We start from the raw sequence: 25,232 nt of genomic DNA on the forward strand, positions 1-25,232 counted from the left end.
CTCTCCCTCTAAATACAAACCGCACTGTTCCATAGTGTAACGGTTCCCACCCGCTCCCTCCCCGTGCACGCGCGCGCCTGCCTCCCCTGTGCACGCGCGCGCCCCCAGCAACACCGCCCACGATCCCGCCCACCGATGCACATTGGTAAGTCATCGATGGCCGCCCACCCACCTCCCACGTCTGCTCCCACCGACCAACGATCGCGGCATCGATGTCCGGTGCAGAGAGGGCCACAGAGTGGGGAAAAATGTTATTGCAGTGATGCCTCGATATCGAGGCATCACTACAATAACCGGATCGCTTCCAGCCGCTTTCAACCCCAACGTCGTACAGGGTACGTCGCTGGTCTTTAAAGACCAGTTTGTGCAAGACGTACCCTGTACGACTGTTAAAGTTCTTCAAGGGGTTCCGTTTGAACCTATGCATTTCATAGATATTAAGCTTCTATCTTGGAAAGTTCTGTTTTTAGTTGCTATCTCTTCGGCTCGAAGAGTTTCTGAACTATCTGCATTGCAATGCGACTCGCCTTATCTTGTTTTCCATGCTGATAAGGTGGTTTTGCGTACCAAACCTGGATTCCTTCCTAAGGTTGTTACTAATAGGAATATCAATCGGGAAATTGTTGTTCCTTCTCTATGTCCTAATCCTTCCTCTAAGAACGAGCGTCTGTTGCACAACTTGGACGTGGTTCGTGCTTTGAAGTTTTACTTGCAGGCAACCAAGGATTTCCGTCAAACATCTTCTTTGTTTGTTGGCTATTCTGGAAAATGTAGAGGTCACAAAGCTACGGCTACCTCTCTTTCTTTTTGGCTGAAAAGCATCATCCGTTTGGCATACGAGACTGCTGGACAGCAGCCTCCTGAAAGGATTACAGCTCACTCTACTAGAGCGGTGGCTTCCACATGGGCTTTTAAAAATGATGCTTCTGTTGAACAGATTTGTAAGGCTGCGACTTGGTCTTCGCTTCATACCTTTTCCAAATTTTACAAATTTGATATTTTTGCTTCTTCTGAGGCTATTTTTGGGAGAAAAGTTCTTCAAGCAGTGGTGCCTTCTGTTTAACCATCTGTCTTGTCCCTCCCGTTCATCCGTGTCCTGTAGCTTTGGTATTGTATCCCACAAGTAAAGGATGAATCCGTGGACTCGTCGTACCTTATAGAAGAAAAGTAAATTTATGCTTACCTGATAAATTAATTTATTCTATGGTACGACGAGTCCACGGCCCGCCCTGTCATTTTAAGACAGATTATATTTTTTTATTTTAAACTTCAGTCACCTCTGCACCTTTTAGTTTCTCCTTTTTCTTTCTGTACCTTCGGTCGAATGACTGTGGGGTGGAGCTAAGGGAGGAGCTATATAGACAGCTCTGCTGTGGTGCTCTTTGCCACTTCCTGTTAGCAGGAGGATAATATCCCACAAGTAAAGGATGAATCCGTGGACTCGTCGTACCATAGAAGAAATTAATTTATCAGGTAAGCATAAATTTACTTTTTGTTTGTTTTTTGCATTTCATATGGTGTTTTTTTCCCGTATCAGTGTTCTCCCCAGGACCTTTTCAGTTAGTGCACCACCCGGCTAAACTTTTTAAAAAGAGTAAAAAGTCAACATTAAACTTGCATGATTCAGATAGAGTAATTTTAAGACACTAGTGGGAGCTAACTGCTGATTGGTGTTTGCACACATTTGTCTCTTGAGATTGGCTAAATAGATGTGTTTAGCTAGCTGCCAATGTTCATTCAGGAAAGGATAACAAGAGAATGAAGCAAATTTGTTAATACAAGTAAATTGGAAAGTTGATTAAAATTGTATGTTGTAACCGAATCACAAAAGGAAATGTTGTGCTTTGAATAGCAGAAAATGATATAATATTAAAAAATATACACTGCTCCCACCTGGCTACCTAATGCCACCTGGCTGGCAACATTTTCTGTGGGGAACATATTATGGTATTTCTGCATACTAAAAATTCTTGATTTGCTGAAAAAACTTGGTTATAATTTGTGTAATTACCTCAAAGAAAAAAGGAGTGTCAAACAGCTAGCAACAACTCTATCATAGGGAAGTGAAATGTCTTGGTATCAAACTAGCAGAAAACCAGGCTTGTCACTGTCGTTATGTTAACAAAATTTCCATTGTTTGGCCCCAGCAGAACTGATAAGAATTCAGTTTTCAGGACTAAAAAAATCTACAATTTTCATACTTAAATAACAGAAAAAGGGGGAAAATAAATAATGAAAGTATATTGCAAAGGTGTTTTTTATGCATAATTAAGCATTTTATAACACAGTCTGTGTTTACTATACCTTTAAATGCACACGGTAGAAATGTGTAAACACATGTTCAATGAATAAGTGGGAAAGGGTTCAGCAATTTTTTTTTCCTATACATTCCTGATTATTGATTAATCAGCTGCACTGGAATGGAACCATTGTACAATGTAAAACCCAGAATGGTTTGTGGAATATTATCTATTTTTTACTTCTTGTCATTTCAGATTTTATTTATCTTATTTAGTAACTACATTAAAGATAACATTGATAACGTAACAGAGTTGTGATTGTGTCTAAATTTAGAGTACAATAGACAGGGTTACAAATAGGAACCTTTTTTTTTTTAAATTACTGCATACATGAAAACATGAAAGCATATACAAATCTTTGTTCTAATGTTGTGATTCCCCTATCAAGGGTTCCTTTATTCAGCTTCTTTTAAATATAATGACTCATGGCAATTAATATTACATAATACAAAACTTTTATAATGAAGAGTAATTACAGCGTATATAAAGGTAATAAGCATTTGAGATATATGTGTAAGCTTTCAGAAGTACCAAAATAGCAAGAAAAAAAAACACAATTGAAAAGCAAAAGATAAAATGCCAGTGTGTATTTTTTATTTTTTTTGCACCATCTTGCCTTGCCTTTTACCCCATAACGACAGCGACGTACCCTATACATCACTGGTTGATTGTCGGGGTATAACAGCTATTAGACCCTCCCTCCCTCCTAGATGCTTGCTAAAATAGCACAAAGCTATTGAAAACATACAAGGTACGTCATTGGTCATTGAGTGGTTAAAACAGAAAATCAGTTGACATAAAATATCTAACCATACAATGGTCCCTTTCCAATCCATTGTATTTTGCCCTGCAAAAAGTTTGAATTCAACTTGGGGATTTTTTCGGCTTTCATTTTTATTTTATTTCCAACCCATTAGAAGCATGTCCACTTGAATTAGTTAAATTCATAAATATAAATATAAGAGTGCTAAAAGAAAATGTTGTAATGTGTTAAAGCATTTTATTTTTGTGCTGTTGGATATAACTATGTACTTAACCCCTGTTAAAGTGAGCTCCAGAGCAGCAATGTACTGATGGGACCTAGCTGAACACATCTGGTTATCCAATGGTAAGAAGTATGTGTGTAGCCACCAATACCAGCTAGCTCCTGTTATCTTATTGATGCTACAGAGCCTAACTAGTCCTGCATTTCAGCAAAGGATACCAATAGAATAATGTATATTTGGTAATAGAAATAAATTAAGTCTCTTAAAATTGCACGCTCTATCTAAATTATAAAAGTTTAATTTTCAGTACTGGCATCTCTCTTTTAGCTGTCCTAGTTACTTGTGTGAATAATCCAGAAAGGTAGCACATGAAAAATATAAGAAACAGGTTTTCTTTCATAAGCTGAAGAATGCCCAGGAGATCATCACATAGAGGGCCCGAATTATCAAGCTCCAAATGGAGCTTGATGCCCCTGTTTACGCCGGAAGCAGTAGATATGAAGCAACGGTCTAAAGACCGCTGCTCCATAACTTGTCCGCCTTTTCTGAGGCTGTGGACATCAATCCGCCCGATCCTATACGATGGGGCTGATTGACACCCCCTGCTAGCGGTCAATTGGCCGCAAATCTGCAGGGGGCGGCATTGCACAAGCAGTTCACAAGAACTGTTTGTGCAATGATAAATGCAGACAGCGTATGCTGTCGGCATTTATTGATGTGTGGCAGACATGATACGCTACATCATATCATGTCCGCTCGCACTTTAATAAATCGGCCCCATAGGGTTTACACTCCAGTCCTCTAGGAGGCAAAAACACCCCTACATTTCAGAGCTTTTGTCTAAGCTACTCTCCCAGTAAACCCCATTCACTTTTGTGCCTTCAGATAGAGAAGGTGAGTTAAGAAGTGTTCCTGATCTTCATGTCAATGATTGGTGTTCTCTAATATGAGACCTATTATCCTCCTCAATAGATGGAAGAGGAATGAACAGGAGTTGTGCCAAAATCTTCTCCCAGGGGAGAGATGTCACAAGCCTCAAAAGTGAAATGCTCATTTATGTGCCAGTCCCCTGGTCTTCGGTGTGCTGCTCCTTGACATATGCTTGTCACTGCACTTACACTGCCTTGGATGGGCCCTTCTAATGGATGCAGTTTTCTGCAACTGCGGTACTTGGTAGTGGAAGGTGATAACAGGTAAGTACATTTACACTTTGCACAGGCTGTTAGTATGGATAGATGCACATGGTTCACACATTTATAGTCATTTTTGACATTTCATGTTTTCAGCATGTTTTAATGTTCCTTTCCCTTTCAAAATAACACATATGGCATTAGCACACTTGCCAGTGATTTTAACATAGCCCCTTTCACTTTAAACACATAGATAATATTCATGCAGTGGTAAGAGAAAAGTTACTTGCTTTAGAGGTGGATGACTCTCCCACTTCTTATATGCCAACTATGAAGAGTGTTGATAAATTCTTTAATCCTGCTCTTAAACTAAACCCACATTTTTTTTCTTTAATAATTCAGACAGAGCATGCAATTTTAAGCAACTTTCTAATTTACTCCTATTATCAAATTTTCTTCATTCTCTTGCTATCTTTATTTAAAAAGTTGGAATGTAAGCTTAGGAGCCGGCCCGTTTTTTTTTTTTTTTTGTTCAGCACACTAGGTAGTGCTTGCTGATTGGCGGGTACATTTAGCTACCAATCAGCAAGCACTACCCAGGAGCTGAACCAAAAATGGGCCAGCTCCTAAGCTTACATTCCTGGTTTCCATATAAAGATACCAAGAGAACGAATAAAAATTTATAATTGGAGTAAATTAGAAAGTTGCTTAAAACTGCATGCTCTATCCGAATCATGAAAGAAAAAAATTGGGTTTAATATCCCTTTAAGCGCTTAATTAGAAACGCATATTTGGTTGTGTGGAAGTGACTCCCTAAGTTCATTATTGGGCCTACTGGGCAATCTGGAATGAGGCCTTATATATGAAATGTACCTGTATTCGTTAACAACTAATGTAAACACTGGGTCTATTTTACCAAATACACATAAACCTTATAAGCTTTTTCAGAACTTTTGTCTTGACAGATATTACTATAAGAAAGATTTCTCTTGTTAAGTGTATCCAGTCCACGGATCATCCATTACTTATGGGATATTCTCCTTCCCAACAGGAAGTTGCAAGAGGATCACCCACAGCAGAGCTGCTATATAGCTCCTCCCCTAACTGCCATATCCAGTCATTCTCTTGCAACCCTCAACAATGATGGAGGTCGTAAGAGGAGGCTGGTGTTTTATACTTAGTTTATTTCTTCAATCAAAAGTTTGTTATTTTTAAATGGTACCAGAGTGTGCTGTTTATCTCAGGCAGTATTTAGAAGAAGAATCTGCCTGCATTTTCTATGATCTTAGCAGAAGTAACTAAGATCCATGGCTGTTCTCACATATTCTGAGGAGTGAGGTAACTTCAGAGAGGGAATGGCGTGCAGGTTTTCCTGCAATAAGGTATGTGCAGTTAATATTTTTCTAGGGATGGAATTTGCTAGAAAATGCTGCTTACACCGGATTAATGTAAGTAAAGCCTTAAATGCAGTGATAACTACTGGTATCAGGCTTATTAATAGAGAGGCATACTCTTATAAAAATGTAATATAAAATGTTTGCTGGCATGTTAATCGTTTTTATATATGTTTGGTGACAAAACTTATTGGGGCCTAGTTTTTTTCCACATGGCTGGTTTGATTTCTGCCTAGAGACAGTTTCCTGAAGCTTTCCACTGTTGCAATATGAGTGGGAAGGGCCTATTTTAGTGCTTTTCTGTGCAGTTAAAATACTGACAGACATTCAGCTTCCCTCTGCATGATACAGGACATCTCTGAAGGGCTCAAAAGGCTTCAAAGTCGTGTTTGAGGAGGGTAACAATCACAGTAGACTGTGGCAGTTGTTGTGACTGTTTAAAAAACGTTTTTGTCATTTATTATTCTGTTTTTGTTATTAAGGGGTTAATCATCCATTTGCAAGTGGGTGCAATGCTCTGCTGACTTGTTACATACACTGTAAAAATGTTGTTAGTGTAACTGCCTTTTTTCACTGTTATTTCAAATTTTGTCAAAATTTGTTTCTCTTAAAGGCACAGTAACGTTTTTTATATTGCTTGTTAACTTGCTTTAAAGTGTTTTCCAAGCTTGCTAGTCTCATTGCTAGTCAGTGCAAACATGTCTGAAACAGAGGATACTTGTTCATTATGTTTAAAAGCCATGGTGGAGCCCCATAGGAGAATGTGTACTAAATGTATTGATTTCACCTTAAACAGTAAAGATCAGTCTTTATCTATAAAAGAATTGTCACCAGAGGGGTCTGTCGAGGGGGAAGTTATGCCGACTAACTCTCCCCACGTGTCGGACCCTTCGCCTCCCGCTCAAGGGACGCACGCTAATATGGCGCCAAGTACATCAGGGACGCCCATATTGATTACTTTGCAGAACATGGCTGCAATCATGAATAATACCCTGTCAGAGGTATTATCCAGATTGCCTGAATTGAGAGGCAAGCGCGATAGCTCTGGGGTTAGACGAGATACAGAGTGCGTAGATGCTGTAAGAGCCATGTCTGATACTGCGTCACAATATGCAGAACCTGATGACGGAGAGCTTCAGTCTGTGGGTGACGTCTCTGATTCGGGGAGACCTGATTCAGAGATTTCTAATTTTAAATTTAAGCTTGAGAACCTCCGTGTATTGCTTGGGGAGGTATTAGCTGCTCTGAATGACTGTGACACAATTGCAGTGCCAGAGAAATTGTGTAGGCTGGATAAATACTATGCAGTGCCGGTGAGTACTGATGTTTTTCCAATACCTAAAAGGCTTACAGAAATTATTAGTAAGGAGTGGGATAGGCCCGGTGTGCCCTTTTCCCCACCTCCTATATTTAGAAAAATGTTTCCAATAGATGCCACTACACGGGACTTATGGCAGACTGTCCCTAAGGTGGAGGGAGCAGTTTCTACCTTAGCAAAGCGTACCACTATCCCGGTTGAGGACAGTTGTGCTTTTTCAGATCCAATGGATAAAAAATTAGAGGGTTACCTTAAGAAAATGTTTATTCAACAAGGTTTTATTTTACAGCCCCTTGCATGCATTGCGCCTTTCACTGCTGCGGCGGCATTCTGGTTTGAGGCCCTGGAAGAGGCCATCCATACAGCTCCATTGACTGAAATTGTTGACAAGCTTAGAACTCTTAAGCTAGCTAACTCATTTGTTTCTGATGCCATTGTTCATTTGACTAAACTAACGGCTAAGAATTCCGGATTCGCCATCCAGGCGCGTAGGGCGCTATGGCTCAAATCCTGGTCAGCTGATGTGACTTCAAAGTCTAAATTACTCAACATTGCTTTCAAGGGGCAGACCTTATTCGGGCCTGGTTTGAAAGAAATTATTGCTGACATTACTGGAGGTAAGGGTCATACCCTTCCTCAGGACAGGGCCAAATCAAAGGCCAAACAGTCTAATTTTCGTGCCTTTCGAAATTCCAAGGCAGGTGCAGCATCAACTTCCTCCGCTTCAAGACAAGAGGGAACTTTTGCTCAATCTAAGCAGGCCTGGAAACCTCACCAGTCCTGGAACAAAGGCAAGCAGGCCAGAAAGCCTGCTGCTGCCTCTAAGACAGCATGAAGGAACGGCCCCCTATCCGGCGACGGATCTAGTAGGGGGAAGACTTTTTCTCTTCGCCCAGGTGTGGGCAAGAGATGTTCAGGATCCCTGGGCGTTGGAGATCATATCTCAGGGATATCTTCTGGACTTCAAAGCTTCCCCTCCACAAGGGAGATTTCATCTTTCAAGGTTATCTGCAAATCAGATAAAGAAAGAGGCATTCCTACGCTGTGTGCAAGACCTCCTAGTAATGGGAGTGATCCATCCAGTTCCGCGGACGGAACAAGGACAGGGTTTTTTTATTCAAATCTGTTTGTGGTTCCCAAAAAAGAGGGAACCTTCAGACCAATTTTGGATCTAAAGATCTTAAACAAATTCCTCAGAGTTCCATCTTTCAAAATGGAAACTATTCGGACCATCCTACCCATGATCCAAGAGGGTCAGTACATGACCACAGTGGACTTAAAGGATGCCTACCTTCACATACCGATTCACAAAGATCATCATCGGTTCCTAAGGTTTGCCTTTCTAGACAGGCATTACCAATTTGTAGCTCTTCCCTTCGGGTTGGCTACAGCCCCGAGAATCTTTACGAAGGTTCTGGGTTCACTTCTGGCGGTTCTAAGACTGCGAGGCATAGCGGTGGCTCCGTATCTAGACGACATCCTGATACAGGCGTCGAGCTTTCAAATTGCCAAGTCTCATACAGAGATAATTCTGGCATTTCTGAGATCGCACGGGTGGAAAGTGAACGAGGAAAAGAGTTCTCTATCCCCACTCACAAGAGTCTCCTTCTTAGGGACTCTTATAGATTCTGTAGAGATAAAAATTTACCTGACGGAGTCCAGGTTATCAAAGCTTCTAAATGCTTGACGTATTCTTCATTCCATTCCTTAGTGTATGGAGGTGATCGGCTTAATGGTAGCGGCAATAGACATAGTGCCATTTGCGCGCCTACATCTCAGACCGCTGCAATTATGCATGCTAAGTAAGTGGAATGGGGATTACACAGATTTGTCCCCTCTGCTAAATCTGGATCAAGAGACCAGAGATTCTCTTCTCTGGTGGTTGTCTCGGGTCCACCTGTCCGAGGGTATGACCTTTCGCAGGCCAGATTGGACAATTGTAACAACAGATGCCAGCCTTCTAGGTTGGGGTGCAGTCTGGAACTCCCTGAAGGCACAGGGATCGTGGACTCAGGAGGAGAAACTCCTTCCGATAAATATTCTGGAGTTAAGAGCAATATTCAATGCTCTTCTGGCTTGGCCTCAGTTAGCAACACTGAGGTTCATCAGATTTCAGTCGGACAATATCACGACTGTGGCTTACATCAACCATCAAGGGGGATCCAGGAGTTCCCTAGCGATGTTGGAAGTCGCAAAAATAATTTGCTGGGCAGAGACTCACTCTTACCACCTGTCAGCAATCCATATCCCAGGCGTGGAGAACTGGGAGGCGGATTTTCTAAGTCGTCAGACTTTTCACCGGGGGAGTGGGAACTCCATCCGGAGGTGTTTTCTCAGTTGATTCATCGTTGGGCAGACCAGAGTTGGATCTCATGGCGTCTCGCCAGAACGCCAAGCTTCCTTGTTACGGATCCAGGTCCACGGACCCAGAAGCGACGCTGATAGATACTCTAGCAGCGCCTTGGTTCTTCAACCTGGCTTATGTGTTTCCACCGTTTCCTCTGCTCCCTCGACTGATTGCCAAAATCAAACAGGAGAGAGCATCAGTGATTCTAATAGCGCCTGCGTGGCCACGCAGGACCTGGTATGCAGACCTAGTGGACATGTCATCCTTTCCACCATGGACTCTGCCTCTAAGACAGGACCTTCTAATACAAGGTCCTTTCAATCATCCAAATCTAATTTCTCTGAGACTGACTGCATGGAAATTGAACGCTTGATTCTATCAAAGCGTGGCTTCTCCGAGTCAGTCATTGATACCTTAATACAGGCACGAAAGCCTGTTACCAGGAAAATCTATCACAAGATATGGCGTACATATCTTTACTGGTGTGAATCCAAGAATTACTCATTGAGTAAGGTTAGGATTCCTAGGATATTGTCCTTTCTCCAAGAGGGTTTGGACAAAGGATTATCAGCTAGTTCCTTAAAGGGACAGATTTCTGCTCTGTCTATTCTTTTGCACAAGCGTCTGGCAGAAGTTCCAGACGTCCAGGCATCTTGTCAGGCTTTGGTTAGAATTAAGCCTGTGTTTAAACCTGTTGCTCCCCCATGGAGCTTACACTTGGTTCTTAAAGTTCTTCAAGGAGTTCCGTTTGAACCCCTTCATTTCATTGATATTAAGCTTTTATCTTGTTCTGTTTTTGATGGCTATTTCCTCGGCTCGGAGAGTCTCTGAGCTATCTGCCTTACAATGTGATTCTCCTTATCTGATTTTTCATGCAGATAAGGTAGTTCTGCGTACCAAACCTGGGTTTTTACCTAAGGTGGTTTCTAACAAGAATATCAATCAAGAGATTGTTGTTCCATCATTGTGTCCTAATCCTTCTTCAAAGAAGGAACGTCTTTTACATAATCTGGACGTAGTCCGTGCCTTGAAGTTTTACTTACAAGCTACTAAAGATTTTCGTCAAACATCTTCCCTGTTTGTCGTTTATTCTGGACAGAGGAGAGGTTAAAAAGCTTCGGCAACCTCTCTTTCCTTTTGGCTTCGGAGTATTATACACCTAGCCTATGAGACTGCTGGACAGCAGCCCCCTGAAAGGATTACAGCTCATTCTACTAGAGCTGTGGCTTCCACCTGGGCCTTTAAAAATGAGGCCTCTGTTGAACAGATTTACAAGGCCGCGACTTGGTCTTCGCTTCACACTTTTTAAAAATTTTACAAATTTGATACTTTTGCTTCTTCGGAGGCTGTTTTTGGGAGAAAGGTTCTTCAGGCAGTGGTTCCTTCCGCTTAATTCCTGCCTTGTCCCTCCCATCATCCGTGTACTTTAGCTTTGGTATTGGTATCCCATAAGTAATGGATGATCCGTGGACTGGATACACTTAACAAGAGAAAACATAATTTATGCTTACCTGATAAATGTATTCCTCTTGTAGTGTATCCAGTCCACGGCCCGCCCTGTCATTTTAAGGCAGGTCTAAAATTTAATTAAACTACAGTCACCACTGCACCCTATGGTTTCTCCTTTCTCTGTTTGTTTCGGTCGAATGACTGGATATGGCAGTTAGGGGAGGAGCTATATAGCAGCTCTGCTGTGGGTGATCCTCTTGCAACTTCCTGTTGGGAAGGAGAATATCCCATAAGTAATGGATGATCCGTGGACTGGATACACTACAAGAGAAATAAATTTATCAGGTAAGCATAAATTATGTTTTTTAGTGACTCATGTTTATAGGCATTCAAAGTAATTTGATCAGTCCCTTACAGGGAATTTAAAGCCTGTTTGTTTTTCTCACAGCATATTTTAAGCAAAGATTTGCTGACAAAAAAATTGTTTTGTAAAGGAGCACCTTTATCTTCTGTGTGCAACTGGTGCCATCTGTCAAATCTCACATCTTCTTTCTTTCCCCAATGTTTCATAGCAGCCATAGTACTAAAGGAGAGGAGTAAAATGATTACAATCAACTGCAATGGAAGCAGTAAAACGGCAGACTGGAGAGACTTGGCTCCCTGTCTTTATGCCTGTTTTCTGAGCAGGAACAGACAGTGGAGGGGGCAGGGACATTAACCCGACAGCAAAAAGAAAGCAGTTTGCACCCTTCATGTCACAGACTGGCCTCCTTTTTGCAAGCACAGCCTCTGTTGAACTCTTTGCTGTCTTGTTTTGCAGTGGAGTATTTCAGTGCACAGACACAGTGAAGGGATCTACGTCTTTTACTGAAAGGCATTACAGAAAGAAGTGTGGGAGTTGTTCCTGCTCTTTTTCCATAGCCAAAAACTGCATGATATTTTACCTATCGCCAGCATCAATTTTCAAAGTGGCATGTGTGATAATTGAGCCTTGTTTAAAAGGACAGTAAAGTCCAAATTAAACTTCCATGATTCAGATAGGGAATGTAATTTTAAACAACTTTCCAATTTACTTTTATCATCAAATTTGTTTGTTTTTTTTGGTATTTTTTGTTAAAGGCTAAACCTAGGGAAGCTTAGAGGCTGATTTATAAGACTCTGCAGTCCACCTCTTATTTCACAGTCTGGCTGTGAATAGCTAATAACATGTACTGTTTGTTAATGTGAGCTATACAGATAACGGCCTCCATTACATATGCATCGTCGCCCGCAAAATCCTCCGCTGCCAGATTTTACGCGATTTTGGTATTACATATACGGCATAGCATACAAGTTACGCGCGTATATTTCACCCATCGCCCGCAATTATTACTCCCATAAGCTAACATAGAACCACGTCGCAAATCGGTATCCAATATCCAGCGTAAGGAGAAAATGGAGAAATCTTACTCCATTTTTACCTCGCCAAACAAGGCAGCCGCAGCAAGCCTTGCGCTGAGTATGGGAGCACCGTAACTCCCGAAAATGCCTGCAAAAATAAACTAACACCTAACGCATGCTCAATGTCTATCTACCTGTCAACCGCAATCCCCCACCGCAATAACTAATAAAGTCTATTAACCCCTAAATCCGCCGACCCCAACATCGCAAACTACCTATTAAAACCATTAACCCCTAATCCACCATTAACCCACAACGCAATAAACCTAACCCCCCCTAACCTAACCCCCCTAACCTAACACCCCCTAAATGAACTATACTTACCAAATTTACAAAATACTAATGTTACTATTAAATGTAAAAAAAACTAACACTACTTAAAAAATAAAAATAAACTGGTAGACTTTTACGGGAGATTTGTTATTTTCTTTACCTTTCTTAGGCGCCGGCAATTTCTAAAGTGCCGTAAGTCACTGGCGACTCCAGAAAGCTGTATTTACGCTCATTTCTGGAAATCGCTAGTTTATCAGACTTACGGCACATAGGAAATGCCGGCGCCGTATATGTAATACCCCGATGTGCAAGGTGAAATTACGGGTGGCACGGGTTCCCGCGCTTGCGCCGAAACCTGAACCGTATATATTTGATCGCGCCCAACGTGTTCACTCCCAGGTAGTTATTTAAGAGACTGCACTAATTGCCTGAAATGCAAGTCTGTCAAAAGATGTGAGATAAGGAGGCATTCTGCAAAGGCTTAGATACAAAGTAATCATTGAGGTAAGAAGTATATTAATATAACAGTGTTGGTTATGCAAAACTGTGGAATGGTAAATAAAGAGATTATCTTTTTAAACAATAACATTTTTGGTGTTTACTGTCCCTTTAAGATCCCACATGTAATGATCATGTGGACTCTCACCATCTTATAAAAAAAAAAGATTTGTTCATAAATTAATTTCTTTCATGGTGGTGAGAGATTGGTTGCTTTTGGTCATTTTCTGTTAGTTTCACTGACTGAGGTATTACTGGCAGAGTAGGCGGGACAAAGGCTCTGGAATGTAGGGGTGGTTTTCCTCCTTTTAGTGGACTGGAGTGTAATCGCCACATGAAAGAAATTGATTTATTAGGTAAGCAGTGGCCTCGCTAGGGGGGTGCGGACCGCACCTGGGTGACACCCTCCAGGGGGTGACACCACCAGCCAAAGTTTTTTTTGTAATTGAAATTCAAAGAAATACAATGGAGAGATGCATAGATTTTTTTATTAGGAGGGCCAGCAGTTGTGAACATTAGTGGGACTGGGGAAGTTGTAGATACACTTCATTTTTTTGCCCCTTGTGCCCTCGCTGCAATTTCCACTAATAGTTTTCCCGGCTGCTTTTGCGTACTTTGCTCCCCCCTGACCAATTTTACTATGAATGTTGTAGGCGTGCTATGGGGTTTGCGAAGTTGAGCTGCTAGCCGAAACCTGCCTGCCTATATGAGCTCACTGCTCAGTGACGTGTGGAGCAGTGGAGTATATAGTGATATATTTTTAGAGTGCTCTGTCTATCTTTCATTTGATGCTCTGCTGAGCCAGGGAGCAGCTCTAGGCATGAGCTTTATAACTAATGCAGTGCAGTTTACATATTTGGATGTGTTTGTGTCTGAGTTTTTGTGTTTGAGTGTTTTTGTGTGTGAGTTGTTGTGTGTGTCTAAGTGTTTGTGTGTGTCCCTGAGTGTTTTTGTGTGTATGTCCGAGTGTGTTCCCTAGTGTTTGTGTGTGCATCTGAGTGTGTCTGAGTGTTTGTATGTGTGTGTGTGTGTGTCTGTTTTTTTGCGTTTGTGTGTGTCTGCTTTTTGTCCATTGGAGAAGTTTGCTTTTCTATAAAATCCTCTTCTTGCAGTAAAAAAACAAAACCATTACTGGGGGTGGGGGGGTTGACACCCTAACTTATCGCACCGGGTGACACCAACCCTAGTGACACCACTATAGGTAAGCAAAAATGTTGTTTTTCACTGCCAGTTCTGATGACCTGCACAAAAGCAAAATCTGAAAGTACAATTAAAAAGGAAAACATTGTGGCTAATTAGATCATGATTAATGATGGCAAGGACATCAAAATTAAAGTTTAATGGTAGACCATAACATTTAAAAAAATATATTTCCAATCTATATTATACATCCTATAATGAAATTGACTTCCAGGAGTTTTTGAGGGGGCAAAAAAACAAAGCAGTGCAAAAGAAGCCAATATGCATTTTCTAAAGGCTAAGCCTTGTTTACAAATCATATGAATACCTGAAAACATTTAGGTTTTTTTATACAATATAGGTGCTTTGAGCAAAGTATTGAAAAACGACAAGACAACTGGATGCATTTAAATGATCTCAGATTGAAAAAACGGCAAAACCCAATGAAATCGCTTGAAATAGCATTTCTGATTATATAGATACTCCCCCCTTCCGACCGCCCACTTCAAGGTATTTTTTTTTTTTTAACTATCAATTTGAACTGTTCTCCAATCAGTGTTCTAGCTACAAACAAAAAAAAGAAGCTGGATGGCTAGAGCAATGATTGGAGAACAGTTCAAACCGTTAACTCACAAAAAAAATGCTTTTGAAGTGGGTGGCCAGAGCATGGAGTATTTGTATTTCAGCACTAAAAAGTAAGTTATAGCGCATCTTCATTACAACTGATGAATTAAACTCCATCTAAAATATCACTAACATTCTGGATCTGTTTATACAAAGGGGAAAGTTTACCATCACTGTAAGTAATGTTTTTACATGTTTAACTTAGGGCTAGATTTAAATATTTGTATACAGACATGGTTCACATTTCATGCCAAATTGTGGGGTGCATTTGTTCCCCATATTTAGCAATGCTGCCTTCCTGCTCTGGTACAACCAATTGGGTGACAGCAGGGCTTGTTACTCGCCCCAGTCGAATGGGTCCGACATGATTTTTATCTGTCAACTCAAAGTTGACGGAGAGGCTTTTGGAAGCAGCGGTTTAAATCAGTGCTTCATAAATAGCAGTTGCAGGCTCAAATGAGTCTACAACCAATAAGGGCATTCATCTCATGATAAATAATCCCTAATAATATATCTGGTTATTTGACTATTTCCCTTCCCTAATGTATTTGTGTTTGATTGATTAATCTTATTTTCTAGATGTTTGACAAGAGAAAGCCATCTGATGACGGCTCAGCAGCAGCACTACAAGGTAATCCAGTGGTAGTTTTGAAAGTTATGTGGTTTGAGACTTTTTCGTCTGTCTATTTTCTTAGAGTCTAGTCCAGGGATCTGTGAAGATCTGCCATATTTTATGGTAAGAAACAAACAAACAAAAAACTGGTGCTGTAGCTAATTGCCACATGCACAATTACAATTTGACTTGGAGTCTCCTGTTTTGTATATCATGTTCATTAATTTTGCTTCCTAAAAGGGCCATAATAGTTGAAAAACTACATGCTCTATATTGTTGGAGCATGTAATTTTAAGACTTGCGTCCCTGAACTACTATGTGTTTCGGTCCCAATTGGTACTTCTACTGTGTGTTTAACCCCGTAAAGTGGTTAAACACCGTAGAAGTACCGCTCAGGACCCTTTGCAATTTATTAAAATTAAACTTTCTGTCAAACTATAAAATTCCTTGTTTTCTAAAACTGAACTTTGTCTAAATAATGAAAATGTAATCTTCAATTTTTTGACCCTTTAAACATTTTGGTCCAGATTACGAGTTGCACGCTAAACAGTTACGCATGAGCGGAAAGGGGTTTAGCCACAATCAGCAAGCGCTTCCCAGGTTCTGAACCAAAAATGGGCTAGATCCTAAGCTTACATTCTTTCTTTTCAAATACAGTTAGCAAGAGAATGAAGAAAAAATGATATGAGTGAATTAGAAAGTTGCTTACAATTTCATGCTCTATCTGAATCATGAAGGTATCCCTTTAAGGGCTGCAATGTAACTTATAGATATTAAACACACAAGTAATATATTTCCTAAAAATGCCCAGTGCCACAAGGTCAGATTTACATAATGTTGCAGGGTACCCTCTATTTGCTGATATCCCCTTCAGAGGGCTCATTTGAGTTTTCCCACCAACCAGAAGTCTCCTAAGCACACATTTTTTATGTTTCTTCTTTCTGGGACCACAAAGACCATGGCTTACATTCTCAGGTCTATTTTGTATTTTGGCCATAAAAACTAGTGCAGAGGGCCGCATGAGGCTCATGGGCTGCCAGTTGCCATCCCTGCCTTAGAGCATGTCATTTTAATACTAAAAGGAATAGGAAAGTCAAAATTAAACTTGCATGATTCATATAGAGCATGTCATTTTAAGACACTTTTATATTCACTTCTATTTTCAAATGTGCTTCTTTCTCTTGGTATCCCTTGTTTGAAAAGAATACACACATTCTATACTAGTGGGAGCTAGCTGCTATTGGTACCTGCACACATTTGTCTCTTGTGATTGGCTAACTAGATGTGTTCAGCCAGCTGCCAGCAGGGCAATACTGTTCCTTCAGCAAAGGATAACAAGTAAATTGGAAAGTTGTTTAAAATTGTTTAAAATATGTTCTATCCAAGTCATGTATTTTTGTGGGGGGTTTCCTTTCCCTTTAAATTGCTCTTTAAATAAAAACACATATAAGTGAAGTACATGAAAATGTCTTATAAAGGTGCTCCCTCTAGTGTTAAAAATGCATATTAAAGTAAAATGTATAAAATATGCTAAATATGCAATGATAAATATTCATATCTATATCTATACACACACATAATAAAAAGTGCAATATATACTAGTGCAATGTATTTGCAAAATGTATAATATAAATGAAAAATTAAAACAAGGTCCCAGCATTAAGGCAGCTGAATACACCAGTCACATGACTACTTTGTATTAAAATTGCTACTATTAAACATAACCGTTTCCTATTGTGGTACCCCTCAAGAGACCCAACAGAGGTATATCAGTAATATGAGACTTGGACATGCATTGAACCTAATGAACATGGGAATGGGGGATGCTGTAAAATGATTAAAAGGAATTCATTCTTAAGATGTTGTTCCCACCTTTTGCATTGTTACTACCTGTTCATTGTGTTCCCCAAATACAATTAAACAAATAATACATAGGCAGGAGCACATGTAAATCATGTTTCCTTTCATGATCAATACTTTATCAGTACTATATCTAAAGTGGCTGCATTCAAAATGTACTACTAAAAAGGATTTTTTGCTCCTGCCAGCTTCTTTTTCTTTTTAGGGACATTTTTAAAGGACACTTTAATATTTTAATATAAATTGTTTATTTAGGTGTAGTAAAACAGCTTTCATTTTTTTTTACTGAACTATTCTAGTAAACTCTAAAAAGTAAAAAGTTCTTGTTGAAGATTGTGTTACAAGTAGCTACTGTATCCACATTGGGATATATCCATTAAATTAAATCTACAAATGACATATATAAATTAGCTATAACAGGGCTCGACAAACACAGGAGCCATGGAGCCACTGGCTCCTAGAATTTTTATTATATTTGTCTTATTCTCCATTATTAACCTACTAACTGGCCTTCCTCTCTCTCGCCTCTCCCCTCTTCAATCCATCCTAAATGCCTCTGCTAGGCTAATCCACCTCTCTCAACGCTCTGTATCTGCTGCACCTCTCTGCGAGTCCCTTCACTGGCTCCCCATTCACAGCAGAATTAAATTTGAAATTCTCACCCTGACCTACAAAGCCATTAGCAACGCATCCCCCCCCCCACCTGTCCTCACTTATCAACAAATATACTCCAGTCTGCCCCCTAAGATCCAACAATGACCTGCTCCTTGCATCTTCTACCATCACCCCCTCCCATGCTAGACTATAGGACTTCTCTTGTGTGGCACCAACCATCTGGAATTCACTTCCTCGAGCTGTCAGACTTTCCCCTAACCTCTACTTCTTTAAATGCTCCATAAAGACTTTTTTGTTCAGGGATGCCTATCTCCAAATCAGTAACAAATGAATTCCACTTGCCCTCATCCTAACTCCACACTAACATCAGTCCCACTTTTGCAGTCCCCACCTACTGTTTCTCACCCTCCTACCCATCTAGATTGTAAGCTCCCACGGGAACAGGGACTTCAATTCCCCCTGTATTTGTTTGTTAAATTGGGTCCGGTGTCTTTTATATTGTATTGTACTTAACTTTTATCTTTGTACCCATCTACAGCGTTGCGGAATCTGTTGGCGCTTTATAAATAAAGAATAATAATAAATATATCTATATACAAATACCACTGTCTGGCTCCTAAAAGTATGTTTGGCTTCTAAATATTCTTACAGGCTGCTAAAATTTAAACACATTTGTTGACCCCTGAGCTAGAAGTCCTCCTGGTTACCTATAAGAGTCAGTAGGGTTACCTCGCTCTTGTGATTTTGGTATCAATCCTCCAGACTTTATAGCTTTATTAGCTTTGTAACTAATTTTTATTTTCTTCATAAATGGAAAGAGTCCACAACTGCATTCATTACTTTTGGGAATTCAGAACCTGACCACCAGGAGGAGGCAGACACCCCAGCCAAAGGCTTAAATACCCCTCCCACTTCCCTCATCCCCCAGTCATTCTTTGCCTTTCGTCCCAGGAGGTTGGTAGAGAAGTGTCAGAAGTTTTCGATAGTCTCTTATGGAGGGTAGTACTCTTCGGCATGGGACTGGAGTTTTAAGTAGTACTGTCAGCCTCTCAGTGAGAGCATGGGTGAAAGTTAGAGTCCGGAGATGCAGGGAGAGTCTTTCTGCAAAACCATCCCAACTCATATTAACAGCTCCACAAGCAATCAGCGTTGACGATTTCCGCTGCCTGTTTTTTTCGCTTAAGTCCATGGCAGAAGCAACGCTACTATCTGTCACACTTGAAGGGCCATGTTTCCTGTTCCACTGCGTAGATTCCGGTAAGATCGTTTCATTTTACTTTCATCATGGATGTAGTGTAAATACAACTGTTTATCCGAGAGGGTCTATAACCTTTCGGGGATAACTTTAACATAGGGTCTCAGTGAGGCTCCTTTCTCCAACATAGGTGTGTCCGGTCCACGGCGTCATCCTTACTTGTGGGATATTCTCTTCCCCAACAGGAAATGGCAAAGAGCCCAGCAAAGCTGGTCACATGATCCCTCCTAGGCTCCGCCTACCCCAGTCATTCTCTTTGCCGTTGTACAGGCAACATCTCCACGGAGATGGCTTAGAGTTTTTTAGTGTTTAACTGTAGTTTTTATTATTCAATCAAGAGTTTGTTATTTTGAAATAGTGCTGGTATGTACTATTTACTCAGAAACAGAAAAGAGATGAAGATTTCTGTTTGTATGAGGAAAATGATTTTAGCAACCGTCACTAAAATCCATGGCTGTTCCACACAGGACTGTTGAGAGCAATTAACTTCAGTTGGGGGAACAGTGAGCAGTCTCTTGCTGCTTGAGGTATGACACATTCTAACAAGACGATGTAATGCTGGAAGCTGTCATTTTCCCTATGGGATCCGGTAAGCCATGTTTATTACGATCGTAAATAAGGGCTTCACAAGGGCTTATTAAGACTGTAGACTTTTTCTGGGCTAAATCGTTTCATTATTAACACATATTTAGCCTTGAGGAATCATTTTATCTGGGTATTTTGATATAATAATATCGGCAGGCACTGTTTTAGACACCTTATTCTTTAGGGGCTTTCCCAAAGCATAGGCAGAGCCTCATTTTCGCGCCGGTGTGGCGCACTTGTTTTTGAGAGGCATGGCATGCAGTCGCATGTGAGAGGAGCTCTGATACTTAGAAAAGACTTTCTGAAGGCGTCATTTGGTATCGTATTCCCCTTTGGGCTTGGTTGGGTCTCAGCAAAGCAGATACCAGGGACTGTAAAGGGGTTAAAGTTCAAAACGGCTCCGGTTCCGTTATTTTAAGGGTTAAAGCTTCCAAATTTGGTGTGCAATACTTTTAAGGCTTTAAGACACTGTGGTGAAAATTTGGTGAATTTTGAACAATTCCTTCATGTTTTTTCGCAATTGCAGTAATAAAGTGTGTTCAGTTTAAAATTTAAAGTGACAGTAACGGTTTTATTTTAAAACGTTTTTTGTACTTTGTTATCAAGTTTATGCCTGTTTAACATGTCTGAACTACCAGATAGACTGTGTTCTGAATGTGGGGAAGCCAGAATTCCTATTCATTTAAATAAATGTGATTTATGTGACAATGACAATGATGCCCAAGATGATTCCTCAAGTGAGGGGAGTAAGCATGGTACTGCATCATTCCCTCCTTCGTCTACACGAGTCTTGCCCACTCAGGAGGCCCCTAGTACATCTAGCGCGCCAATACTCCTTACTATGCAACAATTAACGGCTGTAATGGATAATTCTGTCAAAAACATTTTAGCCAAAATGAACACTTATCAGCGTAAGCGCGACTGCTCTGTTTTAGATACTGAAGAGCATGACGACGCTGATATTAATGTTTCTGAAGGGCCCCTAACCCAGTCTGATGGGGCCAGGGAGGTTTTGTCTGAGGGAGAAATTACTGATTCAGGGAACATTTCTCAACAAGCTGAACCTGATGTGATTACATTTAAATTTAAGTTGGAACATCTCCGCATTCTGCTTAAGGAGGTATTATCCACTCTGGATGATTGTGACAAGTTGGTCATCCCAGAGAATCTATGTAAAATGGACAAGTTCCTAGAGGTGCCGGGGCTCCCAGAAGCTTTTCCTATACCCAAGCGGGTGGCGGACATTGTTAATAAAGAATGGGAAAGGCCCGGTATTCCTTTCGTCCCTTCCCCCATATTTAAAAAATTGTTTCCTATGGTCGACCCCAGAAAGGACTTATGGCAGACAGTCCCCAAGGTCGAGGGAGCGGTTTCCACTTTAAACAAACGCACCACTATACCCATAGAGGATAGTTGTGCTTTCAAAGATCCTATGGATAAAAAATTAGAAGGTTTGCTTAAAAAGATGTTTGTTCAGCAGGGTTACCTTCTACAACCAATTTCATGCATTGTCCCTGTCGCTACAGCCGCATGTTTCTGGTTCAATGAGCTGATAAAGGCGGTCGATAGTGATTCTCCTCCTTATGAGGAGATTATGGACAGAATCAATGCTCTCAAATTGGCTAATTCTTTCACCCTAGACGCCACTTTGCAATTGGCTAGGTTAGCGGCTAAGAATTCTGGGTTTGCTATTGTGGCGCGCAGAGCGCTTTGGTTGAAATCTTGGTCGGCTGATGCGTCTTCCAAGAACAAGCTACTTAACATTCCTTTCAAGGGGAAAACGCTGTTTGGCCCTGACTTGAAAGAGATTATCTCTGATATCACTGGGGGTAAGGGCCACGCCCTTCCTCAGGATCGGCCTTTCAAGGCGAAAACTAAACCTAATTTAAAGTGCTACGTCCTCTAAGCAAGAGGGTAATACTTCTCAAGCCAAGCCAGCTTGGAGACCAATGCAAGGCTGGAACAAGGGAAAGCAGGCCAAGAAACCTGCCACTGCTACCAAGACAGCATGAAATGTTGGCCCCCGATCCGGGACCGGATCTGGTGGGGGGCAGACTCTCTCTCTTCGCTCAGGCTTGGGCAAGAGATGTTCTGGATCCTTGGGCGCTAGAAATAGTCTCCCAAGGTTATCTTCTGGAATTCAAGGGACTTCCCCCAAGGGGGAGGTTCCACAGGTCTCAGTTGTCTTCAGACCACATAAAAAGACAGGCATTCTTACATTGTGTAGAAGACCTGTTAAAAATGGGAGTGATTCATCCTGTTCCATTAAGAGAACAAGGGATGGGGTTCTACTCCAATCTGTTCATAGTTCCCAAAAAAGAGGGAACGTTCAGACCAATCTTAGATCTCAAGATCTTAAACAAGTTTCTCAAGGTTCCATCGTTCAAGATGGAAACCATTCGAACTATTCTTCCTTCCATCCAGGAAGGTCAATTCATGACCACGGTGGATTTAAAGGATGCGTATCTACATATTCCTATCCACAAGGAACATCATCGGTTCCTAAGGTTCGCATTCCTGGACAAGCATTACCAGTTCGTGGCGCTTCCTTTCGGATTAGCCACTGCTCCAAGGATTTTCACAAAGGTACTAGGGTCCCTTCTAGCTGTGCTAAGACCAAGGGGCATTGCTGTAGTACCTTACTTGGACGACATTCTGATTCAAGCGTCGTCCCTTCCTCAAGCAAAGGCTCACACGGACATTGTCCTGGCCTTTCTCAGATCTCACGGATGGAAAGTGAACGTGGAAAAGAGTTCTCTATCTCCGTCAACAAGGGTTCCCTTCTTGGGAACAATAATAGACTCCTTAGAAATGAGGATTTTTCTGACAGAGGCCAGAAAAACAAAACTTCTAGACTCTTGTCGGATACTTCATTCCGTTCCTCTTCCTTCCATAGCTCAGTGCATGGAAGTGATCGGGTTGATGGTAGCGGCAATGGACATAGTTCCTTTTGCGCGCATTCATCTGAGACCATTACAACTGTGCATGCTCAGTCAGTGGAATGGGGACTATACAGACTTGTCTCCGAAGATACAAGTAAATCAGAGGACCAGAGACTCACTCCGTTGGTGGCTGTCCCTGGACAACCTGTCACAAGGGATGACATTCCGCAGACCAGAGTGGGTCATTGTCACGACCGACGCCAGTCTGATGGGCTGGGGCGCGGTCTGGGGATCCCTGAAAGCTCAGGGTCTTTGGTCTCGGGAAGAATCTCTTCTACCGATAAATATTCTGGAACTGAGAGCGATATTCAATGCTCTCAAGGCTTGGCCTCAGCTAGCGAGGGCCAAGTTCATACGGTTTCAATCAGACAACATGACAACTGTCGCGTACATCAACCATCAGGGGGGAACAAGGAGTTCCCTAGCGATGGAAGAAGTGACCAAAATCATTCTATGGGCGGAGTCTCACTCCTGCCACCTGTCTGCTATCCACATCCCAGGAGTGGAAAATTGGGAAGCGGATTTTCTGAGTCGTCAGACATTGCATCTGGGGGAGTGGGAACTCCATCCGGAAATCTTTGCCCAAGTCACTCAGCTGTGGGGCATTCCAGACATGGATCTGATGGCCTCTCGTCAGAACTTCAAAGTTCCTTGCTACGGGTCCAGATCCAGGGATCCCAAGGCGGCTCTAGTGGATGCACTAGTAGCACCTTGGACCTTCAAACTAGCTTATGTGTTCCCGCCGTTTCCTCTCATCCCCAGGCTGGTAGCCAGGATCAATCAGGAGAGGGCGTCGGTGATCTTGATAGCTCCTGCGTGGCCACGCAGGACTTGGTATGCAGATCTGGTGAATATGTCATCGGCTCCACCTTGGAAGCTACCTTTGAGACGAGACCTTCTTGTTCAGGGTCCGTTCGAACATCCGAATCTGGTTTCACTCCAGCTGACTGCTTGGAGATTGAACGCTTGATCTTATCGAAGCGAGGGTTCTCAGATTCTGTTATCGATACTCTTGTTCAGGCCAGAAAGCCTGTAACTAGAAAGATTTACCACAAAATTTGGAAAAAATATATCTGTTGGTGTGAATCTAAAGGGTTCCCTTGGGACAAGGTTAAGATTCCTAAGATTCTATCCTTCCTTCAAGAAGGATTGGAAAAAGGATTATCTGCAAGTTCCCTGAAGGGACAGATTTCTGCCTTGTCTGTGTTACTTCACAAAAAGCTGGCAGCTGTGCCAGATGTTCAAGCCTTTGTTCAGGCTCTGGTTAGAATTAAGCCTGTTTACAAACCTTTGACTCCTCCTTGGAGTCTCAATTTAGTTCTTTCAGTTCTTCAGGGGGTTCCGTTTGAACCCTTACATTCCGTTGATATTAAGTTATTATCTTGGAAAGTTTTGTTTTTAGTTGCAATTTCTTCTGCTAGAAGAGTTTCAGAATTATCTGCTCTGCAGTGTTCTCCTCCTTATCTGGTGTTCCATGCAGATAAGGTGGTTTTACGTACTAAACCTGGTTTTCTTCCAAAAGTTGTTTCTAACAAAAACATTAACCAGGAGATTATCGTACCTTCTCTGTGTCCGAAACCAGTTTCAAAGAAGGAACGTTTGTTGCACAATTTGGATGTTGTTCGCGCTCTAAAATTCTATTTAGATGCTACAAAGGATTTTAGACAAACATCTTCCTTGTTTGTTGTTTATTCCGGTAAAAGGAGAGGTCAAAAAGCAACTTCTACCTCTCTCTCTTTTTGGATTAAAAGCATCATCAGATTGGCTTACGAGACTGCCGGACGGCAGCCTCCCGAAAGAATCACAGCTCATTCCACTAGGGCTGTGGCTTCCACGTGGGCCTTCAAGAACGAGGCTTCTGTTGATCAGATATGTAGGGCAGCGACTTGGTCTTCACTGCACACTTTTACCAAATGTTACAAGTTTGATACTTTTGCTTCTTCTGAGGCTATTTTTGGGAGAAAGGTTTTGCAAGCCGTGGTGCCTTCCATTTAGGTGACCTGATTTGCTCCCTCCCTTCATCCGTGTCCTAAAGCTTTGGTATTGGTTCCCACAAGTAAGGATGACGCCGTGGACCGGACACACCTATGTTGGAGAAAACAGAATTTATGTTTACCTGATAAATTACTTTCTCCAAGGGTGTGTCCGGTCCACGGCCCGCCCTGGTTTTTTTAATCAGGTCTGATAATTTATTTTCTTTAACTACAGTCACCACGGTACCATATGGTTTCTCCTATGCAAATATTCCTCCTTAACGTCGGTCGAATGACTGGGGTAGGCGGAGCCTAGGAGGGATCATGTGACCAGCTTTGCTGGGCTCTTTGCCATTTCCTGTTGGGGAAGAGAATATCCTACAAGTAAGGATGACGCCGTGGACCGGACACACCGTTGGAGAAAGTAATTTATCAGGTAAACATAAATTCT

At 41.5% G+C, this 25,232-nt stretch overlaps 1 protein-coding gene across 1 annotated transcript in view; it reads left to right on the top strand.

Moving 5' to 3' along the window:
* Positions 1 to 25,232, top strand: part of ZDBF2 (zinc finger DBF-type containing 2) — a 173,296-nt gene that overhangs the window by 63,979 nt on the left and 84,085 nt on the right. The window contains 1 exon segment of the mRNA XM_053713210.1: positions 15,518 to 15,569. Within this exon segment, the coding sequence (XP_053569185.1) occupies positions 15,518 to 15,569 (52 nt within the window).

The sequence above is a fragment of the Bombina bombina genome, chromosome 1, assembly GCF_027579735.1.
Source record: "Bombina bombina isolate aBomBom1 chromosome 1, aBomBom1.pri, whole genome shotgun sequence".
NCBI classification, from domain to species: Eukaryota; Metazoa; Chordata; class Amphibia; order Anura; family Bombinatoridae; genus Bombina; species Bombina bombina.